We start from the raw sequence: 20,047 nt of genomic DNA on the forward strand, positions 1-20,047 counted from the left end.
AACAAAACCAATGGCCAAAACAAACAAACGCAAAAATAGAATGGGTTTTGTGACTGTGTACGATTATAAACAATATTGTTTTTGAAACTTTAACTTCAACATTATTTTGGATATTTTGCAACATCGTTTCAATCTTGAGAATGTAACGATAAAACAATAAAAAGCTATTTACAATTGTGCTAAAATAAATTCAATACAAATACAAAATCTACACCTGTGCTGCAGAAAAGGAATTCTCTTTGCTATGACTGATGATCCCTGGGTTTGTGCAAATGTTGGTGTGAGGCAGCTCTTCGGTGAAGGCTTTCTCAAACACTTTCAGAATAGACTTGCGAAAGACATCCTTGAAATTCTGACCCATGAACACGTACAACAGCGGATTCAGGCAGCTGTTGATAAATGCTAGGCTAACAGCTATGGGTAACCAAATGTTGAACTTATTAACCTGCGTTTCACTGTGCTCTATGAGATTCACCAATTCAATAAGTTGCATGATGTGAAAGGGGGCCCAGCACAAGAAAAATGCAATGATAACAGCTGCTATGATTTTGAAGGGGCGACCTGAGTGGCTGGCCAGAGAGCGATTCTTCCTGAGCCGGTAGATGATGACAGAATAGCAGGAGACGATGACAGTGAAAGGGACCACGAATCCCATGAGGAAGCAAGTGATGATCATGGCCCCACGTCCAAACTTCCACAACTGTATCGCAGGTTTACTGTAGTCATCAGTGAGTGCAAAGTTTTCGAAGCACCTGATGATGTCCTTACCACGGAAGGAGGGCCGTGTGTCATAAAAGATGAAGTAAGGGGAGCTGAGAGCCAAGGCCAGAACCCAGACACCCAGACTCACACAAGACGCCTTTCTGACACTGCGGTGGTTCTTGGCCCACACTGGCCACACCACACATACACATCTGTCAACACTGATGACCATTAGAATGAAGATGCTGACATACATGTTAATGTGTAGAACGGTATAGCTCAGTTTGCACAAAAATTTGCCAAAAGGCCAGTGGTAATCCATAGCTGTTTGTGTGATGATCAGGGGCAGAGAAGCTGTGAAGAGGAAGTCGGCCACAGCGAGGTTGAGATACCAAACGGTGTTGATGGTTTTCTTCATTTTGGAGCCTGTCACCCAGATGACAATTCCGTTTCCCAACACGCCGAGCACAAAGACCAGGCTGAAAATGGTGAGGGACACGATCTTGAGGAATTTGTAGAGTTCATCCCTGTATTCCTCATTGTCCTCCCAGAAAGAGCTGTTTCCACCAGACAGATCCATGGTTGTATTTTCATAGACAGCAGTAGTGGTCATAACCAACTAAAATAACAAAAAAAAACTTTGTTTTATTACACCATTTATTAAATGTCTTAATTTCTTCCCGCATATGGCTCAGTAAGACCCCATACATTTATAATAACCTATGAATCATTCCACAGATCAACATTTTACAACTCTTATTTAAAGGCAATGGAGTGATATATTTACGTTAAAATATTAAAGTGTTAAATAGCTCTATTATTCCCATAGTAATCATTGCTATAGACTGTTTAGATAAATCAAAGAAGAATAGATACCTGTTTCAATGTGTTGAAGTGATGTCAGCCAAAGAAGGGTCTTCTTCAAACTGTAGTCAGTGAATGTTGAGGAACTCTTATATCTTTGTAGGTCTGATGAAATGCCTGACGCCACGTCGCTGGGAGGAGAAATGAGAGTAGCTCTTGATGTATTTACGGTGTGGACACAACGTGGATGTGGAAGAACGCTAGCCTTTAGTGAGAGTGCAGAACAAAGAGAGACAGTCCGAGGGTGATAAGGTTTTCTCCTGTGTCTTTATTTGTCAACCAGGAGCATCAAAAAGTGGTTACTGCAGCTGGGTCCAGATAATAGCAGCACACAGCATTTCACAATCACATGAGTACACACATTTATACCCTAGACTCAAAAAGCCCTCCGTAGTTTCAAAGCTCCTCCTAGTCCTAATTTCAACCAATCATGAGCTGATCCGAGCGGACAGCGTGTCCTGTCCTATTTAACACATTCATTTGCATGAAGACAAGTTTTCGTTTCGATTATTTCTTTGCACATTATACACTTTATATTGACACCAAAAATCACATCCTCATTCATCTGTATACAAAGTTAATTCAATTTAATGACACCGAAATCAGTTCAGAGTGAATACTTTTTTTAAATCTCACATGGCTTTTACTTATATTAAAGCTACACAGGCCAAGACTTTGTTCATTTTAACTACAACATACGTTTTTACCCAGAACTAATAACATCTTTAAAAGTAACTTTGTGTTTTAACCCAATGACTATATACATTGTGTATACAATACACTTTAAAGGCTGCTCAGACAGGTATGCTAAATGAATCCATGCCTGACACTCTGTCCCCCATGGGGCTAAGCTTCAAACGAGTTGGGGCTTCCTGAATACAATAGGACAAAAGCTCATCTTTCATAGGTAAAGCGGATTGGGAATCTCACCCTGAAGGATCCTATTTTGTCACGTGTGCTCCACTTTCTACTGCATGGATGGCCCTCTGAAGTAGCGGAGGAGCACTTTAAGCCTTTTGTTCAGAGACAACATGAACTGTCAGCACATAAGAACTGTGTCCTTTGGGGGAGTCATGTAGTGATTCCTGGGGCAGCAAAAGCGGAAGTACTGAAAATGTTACATGATGCACATCCTGGAATTGTACACATGAAGGCCTTGGCAAGAAGTTATGTCTGGTGGCCTGGGATGGATATGGAGATGGAGGTGGTCAGAACCTGTGAGACATGCCAAAAAACAAGACATAGTCCACCCAAAGCCCCTCTTCACCCGTGGGAATAAATGGCCTTGCCCCTTAAATGACAAAATTCCAGGCCTGGTTGAAGCACATAAATAACGCTGTCTTCCTTCACAGACAGCACTTTATTTGGATCATCCAGAATACATACAGTCTGTGTCTAAACTGTAGTGGATACAAAACATATTCAGTAGTAGACAAAGTACTCAGTGTTGAGTCAATCTTGGTCAAATATGACTCAAATTGAAAGTTGCTCAGTCAAATTGCAAGTACTTGACTTGCTTTTAAAAATATTTAAGGATTCAAAAGTGAAAATTAAAAGGTATATTATCTTTGTAATAGCTATAGAAAAGTAGCCTAAACATTTGTTAACATTTTTATTGAGATATTTTCAAAAATGACAGCTGTATGTCTTCAAAGTTAGACCCAAACGCTAGGGGAAGACAGGCAAAAACTTGACACAAAACCGTGCTACAGAAATAGACAATCAAACATACATATAGCTGGGGAAACAGACAGGTATAATAAATACACTTGGAAAATAAGACACAGGTGCACTCAAGAACAATCAATACAGGGATTGGCTGGTGGCGCAAACAGGACACAGGTGACGCAAATAAACAATAATCACAGGGTGGAGAGACAAGACATGACACAACTAAGGAATGCACTTGCAGGAAACTCAAGACTTACAGGTCAGGAGAGTTACAAAATAAATCAACACAAAGTTGACACTTTTATTTTAAAGAAAAAAGGTTTTGTGATGTTATCATTTGTCAAAATCGGTAAAAAAAAAAGAGTGACTTTGCATCACCATGCAGTGTACATCGATTAGGAGATTATTTTGGAATATACATTTTGAATCAACGGAGCAACTATTGAGAATATTTGGAGATCCATGGTAACTTACACAACCCAAACATCTACCAAAGTATAATTTCACTTAAATCTTATGTTGTTGTGGTAGAAGACGAGATAGAGAACAACATATTACATGATTGTATATTAACTTTATTTATCACATCGTTTTTATTGTCTTCGTATTAATCTGAAGACTCAATGACAAATGCTGGGTTTAATATTCTCACACACACGCGCACACACACACACACACACACACACACACACACACACACACACACACACACACACACACACACACACACACACACACACAGTTTCACGCTGTGAAAGAAACAGGGCAATAACACATCACAAGGGGAGCTCTAAGGTTGAGAGATAGTAGGCCTACTGTACAGCTGATGATTATTAAATAAGTTATTATACAGAATATTTCATGTTAAATGTAGGAACAACAGAACATCAGGGTGCAGGGCTTCCTAAATGGCTCAAAACTATGAAAGAACTATACAAAGGAAGCTCCTTGAATGCAGAAAAAACACAATGATGTTAATCAACAGTACACAGTCCAACAAGCACTTTAAAAGCTGTGAACACCACAAACAAGGCTTGTCAACATACATGCAGCAACAGGCGACACGTTTTAGACATGAGTCTAATGGATCCTTATGGGTCCATGTCCTGACGGCTGCACCCGACTGACACAGCCCTGGGTATAACCCGGCCTGGAAGAGATCTGTGCTCCGAGGAGCTGAATTTTCTAGTATTTAGATTTTAGAATGTAGGCATTATAAATATGGTCATCAATTTTGTAGTTGCAATTAAATAGCTAAATGTAAAGTGTGCATCATCATCATATGCCTGCCAAACAAAACCAATGGCCAAAACAAACAAACAAACGCAAAAATGTAATGAGTTTTGTGACTATGTACGATTATAAACAATATTGTTTTTAAAACTATAACTTCAACATATTATTTTGGATATTTTGCATCATCGTTTCAATCTTAAGAATGTAACGAGAAAACAATAAAAAGCTATTTACAATTTTGCTAAAATAAATGCAAAATAAACCTACACCTGTGCCGCAGAAAAGCAATTCTCTTTGCTATGACTGGTGGTCCCTGGGTTTGTGTAAGTGTTGGTCTGAGGCAGCTCTTCAGTGAAGGCTTTCTCCAACACTTTCAGGATAGAGTTGCGAGCTACATCCTTGAAATTCTGACCCATGAACATGTACAACAGCGGGTTCAGGCAGCTGTTGATAAATGCTAGGCTGCCAGCTACGGGTAACCAAATGTTGAACTTACCCTCCGTGTCACCTATGAGATTCACCAACTCAATCTGTTCCATGATGTGAAAGGGGACCCAGCACAAGAAAAATGCAATGATAACAGCTGCTATGATTTTGAAGGGGCGACCTGAGTGCCTGGCCAGAGAGCGATTCCTCCTGAGCCGGTAGATGGTGACAGAATAGCAGGAGACGATGACGGTGAAAGGGACCACGAATCCCATGAGGAAGCAAGTGATGATCATGGCCCCACGTCCAAACTTCCACAACTGCATCGCGGGTTTACTGCAGTCATCAGTGAGTGCATAGTTGATGAAGCACCTGATGATGTCCTTACCACGGAAGGAGGGCCGTGTGTCAAAAAAGATGAAGTAAGGGGAGCTGAGAGCCAAGGCCAGAACCCAGACACCCAGACTCACACAAGACGCCTTTCTTACACTGCGGTGGTTCCGGGCCCACACTGGCCACACCACACATACACATCTGTCAACACTGATGACCATTAGAATGAAGATGCTGACATACATGTTAATGTGTAGAACAGTATAGTTCAGTTTGCACATGAATTTGCCAAAAGGCCAGTGGTAATCCATAGCTATTTGTGTGATGATCAGGGGCAGGAATGCTGTAACGAGGAAGTCGGGCACAGCGAGGTTGAGATACCAAACAGTGTTGATGGTTTTCTTCATTTTGAAGCCTGTCACCCAGATGACAACACCGTTCCCCAACACGCCGAGCACAAAGACCAGGCTGAAAATGGTGAGGGCCACGATCTTGAGGGATTTATTGAGTTCATCCTCATCACCTTCAGCATGTTCATCCCTGCACTCCTCATTGACCCAGAAAGAGCTGTTTCCACCAGACAGATCCATGGTATTATTTTGATAGACAGCAGTTGTGGTCATAAAAACCTAAAATAACAAAACAAAGCTTTGTTTTTACACCATTTATTAAATGTCTTAATTTCTTCCTGCATATGGCTCAGTAAGACTCCATAACCATTTATGATTTCATAAATACACTTGATGAATCATTTCACACATCAACCTTTACAACCCTTATTTAAAGGCATTGTTGAGTGATATATTTATGTTCAAATAAGTGTTAAATAGCTCTATTATTCCCATAGTAATCATTGCTGTAGACAGTGTAGATACATAAAAGAAGAATAGATACCTGTTTCAATGTGTTGAAGTGATGTCAGCCAGAGAAGTGTCTTCATAACTGTGGTCAGTGAATGCTGAGGAGCTCTTATCTCTATTAAGGTGTGATGAAATGCCTGAGGTGTGATGAAATGCCTGTCACGTTAGCCGTACGCAGGGGGAGGGCTGGAAGGAGAAATGACAGTAGCTCACATATTTGTTATTTATATAAAAAATAAATTAAAAAAAGACTAACTAACCCAAACATAATAACTAAAATAAAAATAACTCTACAGTTTTTCATTCTGTGGGAGGAAACTGATGACAAAAAGATAAAAGAGAGAAGTCTGACTATGTTACTATTTAATCAACTTCATGTTTTAATGTGTTGCAACTAAAGTGGACAAAATAATGCATGCTTGATAATGTCTCACATGAAAAAAACAACATTGAAGTGGACTCAAGCTTCTATTTTATTCAGACAGCCATGATGGCTATGATGGTGCAGACGATAGTGACAAGCTACAGTTGGACTCGAGCCAAGGTTCTGACCCACGATGGTGAGACTAAAACGTTTGAGATGATCGTGGGCGTCATTCAGGGTGACACCTTGGCCCCCTTCCTGTTTATTGGGGCGATGGACCATGCCCTGAGACACACACACAGTCAGTGGCGAGTACATCCCATCACGATTACCGACCTCGACTCCTACTGTATGTTTTTGTCATGCTTGCCTGCCTGCCAAGATACATGGTAAGACACTTTGTGACAAACCACAACTCATTTGACAAGACTTCAATATGTGTAAATATGTAGATACGTTGTGGTCTCCTTTTTTTATCGTCTCTGCAAGGCCGAAAGGCATGGCCGAGACTATGGTTTGCACCCTGTCTGTCCGTCCGTCCGTCCTAGTGTCCATCCGTGTGTATGTGTGTGTCCGTCCGTCTGTCTGTGAGCAGCTATAATATCCGGCACCACTAGCCCGGTCACTGCAAAACTATGCACAAACACTCCCTGGATGCCAAAGCCGAACCTCTGCCCCGAGTTTTTGCAGATTGGCCTGTTATAGCGCCACCATTAGGCCGAAATGTGCAAAACACATTTTTGGATATTACTTGGATATTAGTCCTACAGATTTTGTCCAAACATCACACAAATCGGTACACAGTATCTCTATAGTCATGTGATCAACACGGATCTGTCCGATTTCCCATATTCCATCCTGATTGCCTAAGATTGGCTTCCAAAGTTTGCAGGATTGGTTTGTTTTGAACAAAATCCCTCAAATCATGAACGTTCCGTGAAATTCCCACTAAATACCACCCTTTTCATATTGGCCTGTTATAGCGCCACCAGCACGTCTAATTTAGCAAAACACATTTTTGGAACACAATGCCTCAAATCATGAATGCAGTATCCGATTGCCGATTGTCTAAGAACAAATGGCACCCTTTTCACATTAGCCTATTACAGCGCCACCAGGAGGCCACAATAACCTACCTGACCTGGCGGACACCTGTGTTCCGAGGACCACTTTTTCTAGTTCCTTATTTTTTTCCTTCCCTTCCCTTCCCTCATTGTTTTACACCTATTAACCTGTGATGTGACAGTCACCAGAAGAGAGTGGGAAAAAAATATATATATGTATGTATGTGTGTGTGTGTGTGTGTGTGTGTGTGTGTGTGTGTGTGTGTGTGTGTGTGTGTGTGTGTGTGTGTGTGTGCATATATATATATATATATATATATATATATATATATATATATATATATATATATATATATATATATATATATATATATATATGATCTATTCTCATCTACAGTACACTTATACATAATTATGTGGCTAGGATTTCAGTTCCTTCTTTCTTTTTCTTTTCTGATGAAGTCTTGTGAAATGATTTCTTGTTTGAAGTGTCATTCCAAGTTCCCTTTTTTCACCATGACTGCGCAAGTTGTTGCAGTATTCAGCAAAATCTGCACAGTGGTGGTGAAGAAGGGAACTTTCAGACAAACCACAAATGTGTCATAAACTATCAGACAACGACAAGTTTGTCATAAACTATCAGACAAACCACACATTGGTCTGTCACACATGTGGCATAACACAGAGTCTGACGCACATTTGCCGGTTTACATAACAAGACTGGTTTATATCCTTGTGCCATTCAACCACAACTCACACACACCGGTGCGCACATAGCATACTTGGCATACAAGACCAGCTAGCTTTATTATTCACTTTATGTGACAATACATACATCAAATTCTGTCATCAGAATATCTTGAAGGTGCTGTAAACCTTAGTGATATTTGTATAATATTAACATACTATTGTAACCTGTCTATTATGTTCAATGGTTCTCAAAGTGGGGTGGGGACCCTGCAGGGGTCCTTGAGGGGGTTCCACGTGGTCCCCAGCATAATCTTGAAAAGATGTGGTGAATGCCCAATCAGACGATAATGTGTTACAGTGTCAGTCAAGTGAGCTAATGAGAGGAAATGATTGGTAACCTGCTGCTGAACAGACTAGGAGTCAATTCAAGGTTCAAGGTTCAAGGTTGTGCTTTATTGTTACAGCTTGTGTACAGGTATATTTAGATCTTGGTATATTTTATACACCAACAGCATTTTCTCAGTAGCTGCCACCTAACTTAATGTTAACAACTTCACAGTATCTTCTATTTACAGCAGATTAGGTAGGAACAGTTCAAGCGATGGACTCAAGGAATGGAATATTCTAGATATAAGCCATTAAAACGGGGAAAGTAGGTATAGCAGATCTACAAGCTCAAAGGGTTTCTTGTACATCTGCTATCTTTGCACATTTTAGATTTAGATGTTTTATTTATTTAAACAAATAAGAACATTCTGAATAATTGTAATAATAATTGTTGTTAATTGCTATTATAACTTTTCTATTAATTGCTAATATAAACACCATGTGCAAGATTCAAGATTTATATTCAAATGTCACAATTAAGTGAACATATTTGTTAAGATTTGGGCTTTAAATCCATAGGAAAGGACAAGTGTTGGACAAAGTACTGAACTCCAGTACTTGAGTCAAAGTATTATACTCCTGATGAAACATTACTCAACTACAAGTGAAAGTTGCTCTGTCAAATTTGTATAAAATTAAAAAAAGTACTTGCTTTTCAAAATACTAAAACAAATTCAATGATTTTCCAGAAATGTTCAAAAAAGATATCAATACCTGAAAATAGTAGATGTTCAAGCTCACAACGCGTAACAGCATGACACGTTGTGAGCTTGAAGATCTGCTAGTTTCCACAAAGAGATTTGGTGAAGACGGAAATACTATAGGATCTGGTATGAGGGCCCTGGGGTTTGAGTGGTTAAAGTGGTTAATGCAAACAGTTTTTTTTTGCATTCTATCTCAGTTAAATTTTGACATTTAAATGTGTGTGTGAAGCACTTTAATGTCTATGGTTGCTTTCCCGTCGTTGCTTACAGTCACAATCACCTTATTTGGACGTCCCGTAGCTCCTACATGACCACTGAGGCTTCACCCTCGCTGAAGTCACCATGTGGGCCAATTATGTGCTGACCTCACTTCAGGACATCACAAGGCAAAGGGGGGCACGCAGTAAACGCAGACGGCTACTTTTAGAGCAACACTGACCTCAAGTGGTCGTTCAGTGAACTGAACACTGCTCAGGTTTTCAGTGGTGTAAAGTAACTAAGTACATTTACTTAATACTGTACTTAAGTACACTTTTGAGGATTTTTATTTTTGGGCGGTGTAGCCGCCTCTATTAGTGGGTTTGGGACTCATCCGTAGCGAAAGTTTTTCTTCCGTTGCGAAAATTTGTCTTTCGCTGTACTGTGATTGGCTGATTGGCTGCGACGTACTGTGATTGGCTAGCGAGACGCATGATGAAATTAAGAACCCATAAATAGGACTATGCACTTCAAAAAACATTTTTTTTTAAAGTGAAACTTGTATATTTTGAGCTTCCATCACTGTGATGACCACTGTGATGACCGCACCGCCCACTTCACACTGGGTGTGATTTTTGGGCGGTGTAGCCGCCCCTATATGTGAGGTTGGGACATTGACATTTGCTGCACTGTGATTGGCCACCCATTGTACCCCCCTAACCCTGCACTGTGATTGGCCACCCATTGTACACCCCTAACCCCTACACATTCAATGCAAACCTATACTTTTCTTTAAGTGAGCTTCCATCACTGTGATGACCACTAGCTGCACCGTGAATGAATGCAGACAAAAACACATAATGGTGCTAATCAACAGTAGGCTGTGCACAGTCCTTTAAAGTCCTTTTTCTCCATTTTCTACTTCTTGTGGCGGAACTACTACACGTCCACATTATATTCATTTCACACAGTCCATCAGTTGGTCAAAATTAACTTTCTTCAAATGTAAACACTAAAGGCAGTTTTAACATGAAATACTAATATTAAAAAAGTAAACAAAAACAATTATGAAACAAAATGAATGACTGAAGGTGAGGTGTAGGAATCAGTGAAGTCAGTTAGTGTAATGTGCGTATGCATGATTGCATAGTGTGGGTGAGAGTGCTGCATGCGTTAACATAAAGGTTGAATGAGGTGCATAGTGGGTGAGGTGCACAAATCATAATAAATGGGAGAGTACTGGGGAGACAGGCTTTTAAAAGGGAGCGTGAGCACCCGGGCCCAGGTGCTCACCAATCTCATTGATGGCCATCATCACACTGGGAACCAATGAGAAAGGAGAAATGAGAAATGCAAAGCAAATACACAACTCATAACCAAATAGCCTAAGGGTGAAACACCAAGGTGAAATGTAACTAACAACATATAATACAGGAATCGTCACACTTTCTATTGTATGCAATGTTTTATCATATCTCTGCTGTCCAGCGCGAACCTGCTAACTCCAAAACGCTTATTGTTCAGGAAATGAAAAAAAAGTTTTTCAGGAAATGAAGAAAACCTTATATTTTTCAAACAAAGCAATACTGCCTCATCGAAGTTGGTATAGTGACTTCATATATTGTCAGATACTTGCATGTGTCATTATATTATCACCACTTTACCCAAATCCAGCGCAAGTGGAGTTAGCATTTTCGTACGAGCAGAAATCCAGCTGAAATGGAGTTAGGTGTCCAAACAGCTGACAATAGCTCCGCTGCTGAGGGAGAGGTTTCAAATGGGTATAATTCCCAAAAGCTAACAATGGATCTCCAAGCTCACAATGCTGTGAATTAATGCCCTGATGCTTCATGACACTTATTATATAGGCCTACAATAATAAACAGGACTTTAAATATTACAATAACTTCTGCAAAGAGGGGTTCACAGAGTTGGAGTTTGAGTAGAACTAGCGCTACAGAAATGCTATGAACTCCTTTCTTCTAACATTGCTCTCCTCATAAAACACTTAGAAATATAATTACTTGTTTTCATAACATTAGCATCAGTGTTACGTTTGATAAACAGGTACACTGCATAGTTTTAACAGACAAAGAAAAACCCTGCCGTTTAGTTTGTTTACGTGGTACAGCTCCTCTTTCACTGCGCATCCAGCGCGCTCTGCTCTCTGCATGCTGTTCAAAGGCTGCAGGAGAGGAGAGGGGGGGGAGTTGCGTGGTGTCGATGGACAGTTTGAGGATCCAATGGAGTTGGGAGGTTTCGTCAGAGGCGCTTTTTAATACTTTTCATTGTTTCAAATGTTGTTGTTTTTTTACACAGACGTAAAGGGTGTTCAATAGCATTGATTTATGGGAAAAAAAGAAGCTGAAAATGGAGTTAGCTGGTTCGTCCCGGACACCGACGATATAGTGATTATCACTGTGTGAACACATTATATCGTGTCAACTCTGACAGTAGTAAACACCTGTATCTTCATCCTGGACTCCACATAAGTTATAACGCACAATGAGGCAATATGTGGCTTAAAATACCACTAGGTTTTTGACACTGGTGCCAGGAAAAATATTGCCTAGGGCGCCAAATTGCCTAGCACCGGCCCTGGACTGAACTCACGATGTAACAACACGCAACATAATACAATGAACAAGCAAGGACAGGCTGCAAACACAGGGCTTAAATAGACAGGGAAATAATAAGACACAGGTGAACTCAACAGACAATCAACACTGGGATAGGCTGAGGGACTAAGAGGACACAGGAGGAGAACAAGACTAATCAACAGGGAGGTGAGACAAGACAGGTAACAGTAACTAGGCACAACAGGAAACAATACTACAAAATAAGGTACAGAACATCAGCAGGGCAACAACAACAGAGTAACATAATAAAAACCTTTCATGCTGCTCTTACTGCATGTTCAATGATAAATGTTCTTAAAGCATTGGGATGTCAAAGTACCCTACCCATTTTGTGACATGGCCATTGCGTCTATATTAAAACATCATGTGAAACATTTTCCATTGTCCACATTGTAATCTGTACATAATATGTTGCAAGAAAATCATGTTTTTGCGAACAAACAATGACATCCTGTGGGTTTAAGTGAAATTGTTCTGTGTTGTTCAGAGGCCCCTCAATGTGTGATTACAATTAGGGCTAGATCGGACAATGTGATCGTGATTTTTGTAGCGTTTTGAGTGAGTTTTGGACAAAATCTGTAGGCTAGCGAAAGGTGTGTTATCTAGTTATCTAGTTATTAAGCAGAAATGAGTGTGACCCTTGGGGAGTTGCTTCATTATCCCAGGAATCCATGGAAAATACACTTTTGATTCTACTCTATACCTGTGCCTCAGACAAGGCAGTCTCTTGACTGGTGGTCCCTGGGTTTGTGTAAGTGCTGGTCTGAGGCAGGTCTTCAGTGAAGGCTTTCTCCATCACTTTCAGGATAGACCTGCGAAATACATCTTTGAAATCCTGACCCATGAACACGTACAGCAGCGGGTTCAGGCAGCTGTTGAGAAATGCCACGCAGACAGCTATGGGAAACCCAATGTTGACCACATTATCCAGTGTTTCACTGTCCTCTTTCACCAACTGAATCAGTTATGATAGGGCGCCCAGCACAGGAAAAAGGTGGTGATAACAGCTGCTATGATTTTGAAGGGGCGACTTGAATGGCTGACCAGAGAGCGATTCCTCCTGAGTCGGTAGATGATGACAGAATAGCAGGAGACGATGACGGTGAAAGGGACCATGAATCCCATGAGGAACTCAGTGATGATCATGGCCCCAAATCGAAAATTCCACAACTGAATCTCTGCGGATGTATTGTCATCTATGAGTCCAAAGTTGTCAGAGCACTCAATGATGTCCTTATCACGGAGCTGCGTGGTCCTAAAGATGAAGTAAGGGGAGCTGAAAACTAAGGCCAGTACCCAGACACCCAGACTCACACAAAAGGCCTTTCTGACACTGCGGTGGTTCTGGGCCCACACTGGCCACACCACACTTACACATCTGTCAACACTGATGACCATCAGAATGTAGAGGCTGGCAATCATGTTCATGAGGAGAACGATATAGTTCAGTTTGCACATGAATTTGCCAAAAGGCCAGTGGTTGTCCAGAGCTATTTCTGTGATGGTCAGGGGCAGGAATGCTGTAACGAGGAAGTCGGCCACAGCGAGGTTGAGATACCAAACGGTGTTGATGGTTTTCTTCATTTTGAAGCCTGTCACCCAGATGACAACTCCGTTCCCCAACACGCCGAGCACAAAGACCAGGCTGAAAATGACGAGGGACACGATCTTGAGGGATTTTTCCATCTCCATTGTCCTAAAACCTAAAATAACAAAACAAAGGGAGGCTACATGCTTTGTTTCATCACACGTAGGGCTAAGTACGACTCCATAACCATTTATAATGGCCTAAATAATGTTGATGATTTCACCACATCAGTATTTACAACTCTTAATTAAAGATAAGTGATATATTTACGTTAAAAAAAAGGGTTAAATGGATATTTCCCTTTCAAACATGTTTGGGGTCATTTTACCATCTGCTCTTTTGTGCAGGAGGGGCGAAATCCCAAACCGATGTGGCAGTCGCCATGGCAGAGTCGTTCTCCGCCGCGCAGAGTCGTTCTCCGCCGCGCGGAGTCCGTCTCCTCCGGCAGAGACCGACTCCGCAGCGGCGGAGACCGACTCCGCCGTGGCAGAGTCCACCACGCTGTCTCTCCTTTTGTGAGCACCCTGGACACTTTTGAAGTTGCTTGATTCTGTATTTAGATATTCTAACTTTTAAGTATGATAGATTCATCAAAAACACCCGTCCTTGGTTTTGGTGTATTTAAGTTTTGTTCCAATTAAATTATAAAAGTACTTGAAAAAACAAGTCCCTTTGCGTATTAGAAGTAAGTCACCAGAACCAAGGACTGGTGTTTTTGATGAGTCTATCATGGTTAAAATGGTATTTTAAGTTACAATGGGTTTGTATAGAAAAGGGGCGTGTCTGTCACACACCTTCCCATTAGGCCGAAGGAATAACCTCCCTTCCAAATGTTTCTAATCGGACTCATGGTGTACAAGCCACTTAACTTTTTAGCCAATAACCTTTGAACCATAGGTCCTACAGTCCAAAAAATGTTTTACCCACAAAACATTAACTGCTGTGGAACTTTGCAGCATTTTGAAAATAGCTGATCTACAAGCTTGCAACATATCACAATACGCAAGCTTGTTGATCTGCTATTTTCAAAAAAACTGTAGACAGCATTTGACAAATCTTATCATATTGGGGTGCTGCCTGGCACAAAACCAATTCAAATGGGGGTCCACAGCCAAATACATGTCAATGCGGGGGTCCTTGAAAATGTTTAAGAACCACTGCTCTAAACAACACAGAGCCAAACGCCATTTGGCTTAGTTTGTTCCACACACTTATTTAAAAAAAATATATATTAGGCGCAATTTATCTCGTGCATGATGTGACAAACAAGGTTTGTATAGTTCATTTTGTTTGCCAGTCATTAGATTCACAAATTCAACAAACTTAACATAACTTCAGCACAACATCCAGTCATCCCCAATTCAGAATCACAGGTTGTGGGACCTCTATGGAGCTCATCTCCAAATGCACTTTCACTTATGTCCATAGGGGGCACCACAAACACACAACATTGCACTGTCCGTTGCACAAACTCTACTCCCCCCCCACAGCTTCCTCATGTCATGCAACCCAGTTTGTGTGTGCTCACCGTGCTGACTGACTGTGGTTTTATGAAAACATAAAACTTTTCATAAAATATGATGACAATAACTAGCTTACAATCTGAGGCAGAGTTGATGTTGTAGAACAATGCATGTAAAGAAAAAATCTATAAAAAATTGATATACCAGAATGTTTTGAAGAATACTATAGAAGCTGAGGTTAGGGGATGTCTCTGTACTGTAGAGTTGCACCATTATTGATGTTACAGCAAGGTTGTAAACACTGGTCAAGAGCCTATATAAAAACAACTACAACATCGATTCCATTAACATGTTAATGTATTCAAACTCAGCAGCAATACAATATTGTTGTCTATGTACAGCCACATATTTGCACATTGAATTTAAAATACTAAAACAGTACTTCAATATATCTACTAGTAATAATAGTGATATATCGGAGCTAGTAATAATAGTGATATAACAGAGCTAGTAGTAATAATATTTTATACTCACAGAGAAGAACACAGGGCAGAGCGAGGCCTATTCTGTCCGGAGATGAACAACTCTGAACAAACTTCTACTTTCTCTTTACACTGAACTAATAGCTACTGATATGAGAGAGAGAGAGAGAGAGAGAGAGAGAGAGAGAGAGAGAGAGAGAGAGAGAGAGAGAGAGAGAGAGAGAGAGACATTGCATTTCTTGTGGTGAGTTCATTAAAAACATCAACTTCTCTGTTAATTTCAGATCTGCTCTTCCTTCTTGCGGTTCATTGCAGAGTTTGTCTACAGTTCATTGCAGAGTTTGTCGTATGCATGAATAAGAAATTAATATCTTCCATACACTTCTTGTTTTATACCATCCTTACATATGACAGATTGTGTCATTTATACATTTTAAATAACATTTTAAATGTTACATTTCATTTTAAAACAGCAAATGCATCATCATGTCTTCAGGACAGATAACTGACCATTCCCACAAAATGCATGAAAGTCCACCCATCTGTACTTGGTTTTGACCTTGACCGTGTCACTTTGACCTTTGAGACCCAGAAGTTGATCATCTCTTTAAGGCAGCCCGCTGATCACTCATTAGTTATTTGGTTCACAGACAGACAGACAGACAGACAGACAGACAGACAGACAGACAGACAGACAGACAGACAGACAGACAGACAGACACATCACTGAAAGAGACACCAGTGATCTGCAGAAGAGAGGGTGCTCCCTAGGAGAAGAGGAACATGAGCACTGTGGCCTGGCCAGAGTGAGGACAGCTACCACGGACGAGGGTCCAGGGGGAGGCAGGGACAACCAGCCGGTGAAAAAAAACAAAAAAAAACGAACTGAAACAGTATTGTGTGTTTACAAAACTTTCAAATTAATTAAAATCATAGAGACTACTTCTGTTTAGGTTTTTGTCAATAGCTGTCTGCACCCCAGGAAGAATAGTCTCCACTAAGGTGTAGACTAATGGGGATCCTTAAAGAGGTGGTGCCATGGTTTTGCACTTTTTCTGTTTTTCATATGTCTATGAGGTTGATAGAACTTCATTAAGCCCCCTGGTGGTGTTTTTATGGTGTTTTATGTCTTCTCTGACTATTTTGAGTTTCTAGCTGGAGGCTGAAACCTTGAGGGTCAAACGTGCCAATAGAAAAACAGCGCTTTAGTGACATAGTAAAAACATTTCCTCCCCCTCATTATCATAACACAACAGGTGTGGGCATGAGGAGGAGGGACTAGGACAGGTGGGTGGTGCTAAGGTGGTGGAGGAGGTGCTAAGGTGAGAACCAGGTATACTTAATGAACTGGAGGCGTGTCCACATAAAAACATAATTTCAACACTTTCTGTACACTTTTTTGAAAAAAATCTTCCCACTAGTATAACCATAATACCTGATGATTATGTTTTGGGGGGGGGGGGGGGGGGGGGATCACTGAAAATCACGGCACCCCGTCTTTAATAAACAAACAAACAAACACTTTTTTTTAATTTCACCCTTGACTACCCTATATAAACGTTAGTTAAATGTTCAAAAAAATATAAAAAATAAAAATAAACTCGCAAACCCAGGTGCACGCTCAAGGAGGCTGTTGGCATGTTCGTTCTCCGCTCATGCACCCATTTTTTCATTTTTTGCAAACCGCTCGCCCAACTCAGTCCTGCCCTCAGGCAGCTAAAAAAATATGTATTTCGCTGCGAGACTGAAACACTTCCTCTTTAGGCACACATGCGTCCCCATCAGTATAGAGAGCCTAGATGGACAGCAACTATGATGCAAAACACGCCATTCAAGTTTATTTTTTTTACATATATTGTCCTTTTAATAAGACAGACAATAGTGGACATGAATGCGGTTGAGCCAAAACCATCACTTATGTTTAAAATTGTATCCTTTGATTGGCTGATAGTATAAACACAACTTACACAAGGAATTCATAACCAGAGAAATTTGAATGACAGCAATTGTCTTGTAAGGTATTGAGTGACATGGGCTCGCGTTGCGACACGGACATGTTTGTATGATGCACACTTACTTCCGTACCTACCTATTAGTAAACAGTCAACGTGAACAAACACTCTCCGTATCATTATTATATATGTGAACTTAAAGAGTACAAGGATTACACAACATCAATCAGTTCATAATTAAGTGTGTGCTCTTTAGAGAGCAGGGACATTAAGTTGTGCACTGCTGTAGCATATAAGGATTTCACTGTGTCTGACCTTGGACCATGCATGCTCAAACATGTGGTGAGCGGCCTGGACCGGAGCGGCTTGGAGCGACTGGCAGTCCTCGCTCAGAGTTCCGCTCTGACCTTTTTATATACTCACTCCCTGCTACATGACCGTATGTGTGTGTGTGCATGTTTGTGAATGCATGCATTAGTGTGTATGTGCATGTGTGTGCTGTCACTGCTGTGCATGCAGTAGTGTGTATGTGCCAGGGATTCCGTTAGCCGGTATTTACCGGCCATTGACTGGCAAAATGTTTAATTGGCCGGTAATTATAAACACCACCGGCCACCATGGCAGGTTGGGAAAATGCTGTTATTAGGGTATCTTATCATTTAAGCCAGCTATTATTAATATTATTTGGATAAAGTAGTTGGCTACAACCATTAAAATCATAATAATTTAAAGTTTTTATCATGATCTGACTGTGTGGTTTAATTCCGACAGCCTGCTGCTGTGCGCTGCAGTTATAGATTAGACTATTTGTTGTCCGATGGTGTCAGGGACGTTAAAAAGAAAACGGCCGAAATGAAGAACCGGCCGGCCGGCCGTTTAAAAAAAATCCGGTCCTTTCTATCTGAGATTCCCAGGCTGAATTGGGGGCCCAGCACGTCCCTGTACACAGGTTACAGGTTAAACTGCATGCTACACAGGTTACATGTTAAACTGCATGCTACACAGGTTACATGTTAAACTGCATGCTACACAGGTTACATGTTAAACTGCCTGCTACACAGGTTACATGTTAAACTGCATGCTACACAGGTTACATGTTAAACTGTATGATACACAGGTTACATATTAAACTGCATGCTACACAGGTTACAGGTTAACAACTTTGATCATGGAGAGGGCCACTATATTTCCACACTCACTCCAGACGGCCACATTGCATATACTGTCGGGCCTTCTATGTCACACAAAAGTAGCAAAAATAGCAGATCTACAAGCTTAAAACATGTCGCAGTGCGACACGTTTTGAGCTTGTAGATCTGCTATTTTTTTATTGGAATTCAAATTTGTTTGTGCTATTTTTGAATTGGAATCCTGAAAGTAACATTTTTATTTAATTTCAAATGCATGTAGTTATACTTATGTTAACTTTATGAACTTAAATACAAATACATTGGACATAAAAAATATAACTAGAATTGTAATACTAGTCATTAAGCTACTAATAGACTAAAGTAATTAAAGCGGGTCATGAATTGTAACAGCTGAAATCAATAATATATCAGTATTCCGATATTAACCTGCGGGCCACATTAAGTGAAGGTGAGGGCCGCATGTGGCCGCCGGGCCGCCAGTTGCCCATGTATGGAGTCACTCGTAACGTTGCCAAAGACATTAGTGCTGAATTGTCAGATGTCATGAAAGCTGTGAAGAAGCTGTGAAGAACACCCTGCTCTACTTCACCATTTTGAGGTTCACACGGAACAGTGTTCTCACGCATGTTGAAGTACTATGTGTCTAGTCAGGAGTTTTTACTTCTCCAAAACTGCACAGAGCTGGCTAACAGCATTTTAAAGTTCTATGCAAGGCCACAATGCACACGCCATTCACGTTTCTGTATGACAGAATGGAAAGCATTCTAAAAAATAAGAATACACAGTATGGGGTCCTTCTTCTTCTCTCTATCAGCTAGGGGGTCCTTGACCTGAAAAACGTTGTAGACCCCCAAACCTACCCAACTATACCCCCAACCCTGTGAGACCGTGTTGGTGTGAAGGACAGCAGCAGTTAAACCAGTCTAGCAAAAGTGTACATACTACATATAATTACAAATATGAACGATAATGATTCATAGATAAGCCCTAATAAGAAGCCTGTCAACAGAACCTACTGTAGCAAGTTCACACTTTTGAGTGTTACTTGCATAGTCTAAATGTAAACCACACTTAACACCCACATATGTCTGAGAAACGTTTACATTTCCTTCTTCTGCTGCGTGTTTTTAAAAGTGTTGCATAGCGAGTGCTGACGACTTTATTTGCTATTTTCGTGCCTTTTATACTTGGAGACATGCTCAACTAAAACGTTTTCAGCGTTTTCAAACAAAGCGACCTAACCTACATTGTATTGCATGAGAGCAGGGTGGAG

At 40.7% G+C, this 20,047-nt stretch overlaps 2 protein-coding genes and 1 pseudogene across 3 annotated transcripts; all 3 read right to left on the reverse strand.

Moving 5' to 3' along the window:
- Nucleotides 1–208: 208 nt before the first annotated feature.
- On the reverse strand, nucleotides 209–1,282 carry LOC311061616 (chemerin-like receptor 1; the record flags this gene model as incomplete). Its single annotated transcript, XM_084080310.1, has 1 exon — nucleotides 209–1,282. The coding sequence occupies one exon, from the start codon at nucleotides 1,280–1,282 to the stop codon at nucleotides 209–211; it is 1,074 nt and encodes a 357-aa protein (XP_083936436.1).
- Nucleotides 1,283–4,736: 3,454 nt separating this feature from the next.
- On the reverse strand, nucleotides 4,737–5,822 carry LOC311061617 (chemerin-like receptor 1; the record flags this gene model as incomplete). The annotated part of the gene is made up of 1 exon (XM_084080311.1): nucleotides 4,737–5,822. One exon carries the CDS (start codon nucleotides 5,820–5,822, stop codon nucleotides 4,737–4,739), a length of 1,086 nt encoding a protein of 361 aa, XP_083936437.1.
- A 7,013-nt stretch (nucleotides 5,823–12,835) lies between these two features.
- Nucleotides 12,836–13,830, reverse strand: LOC311061618 (chemerin-like receptor 1; annotated as a pseudogene). The gene has a single exon. The product of its transcript is annotated as a chemerin-like receptor 1 (transcript).
- Nucleotides 13,831–20,047: the final 6,217 nt, after the last annotated feature.

This window comes from Gymnoscopelus microlampas (assembly GCF_963454915.1).
Source record: "Gymnoscopelus microlampas genome assembly, chromosome: 15".
Classification (NCBI taxonomy): Eukaryota; Metazoa; Chordata; class Actinopteri; order Myctophiformes; family Myctophidae; genus Gymnoscopelus; species Gymnoscopelus microlampas.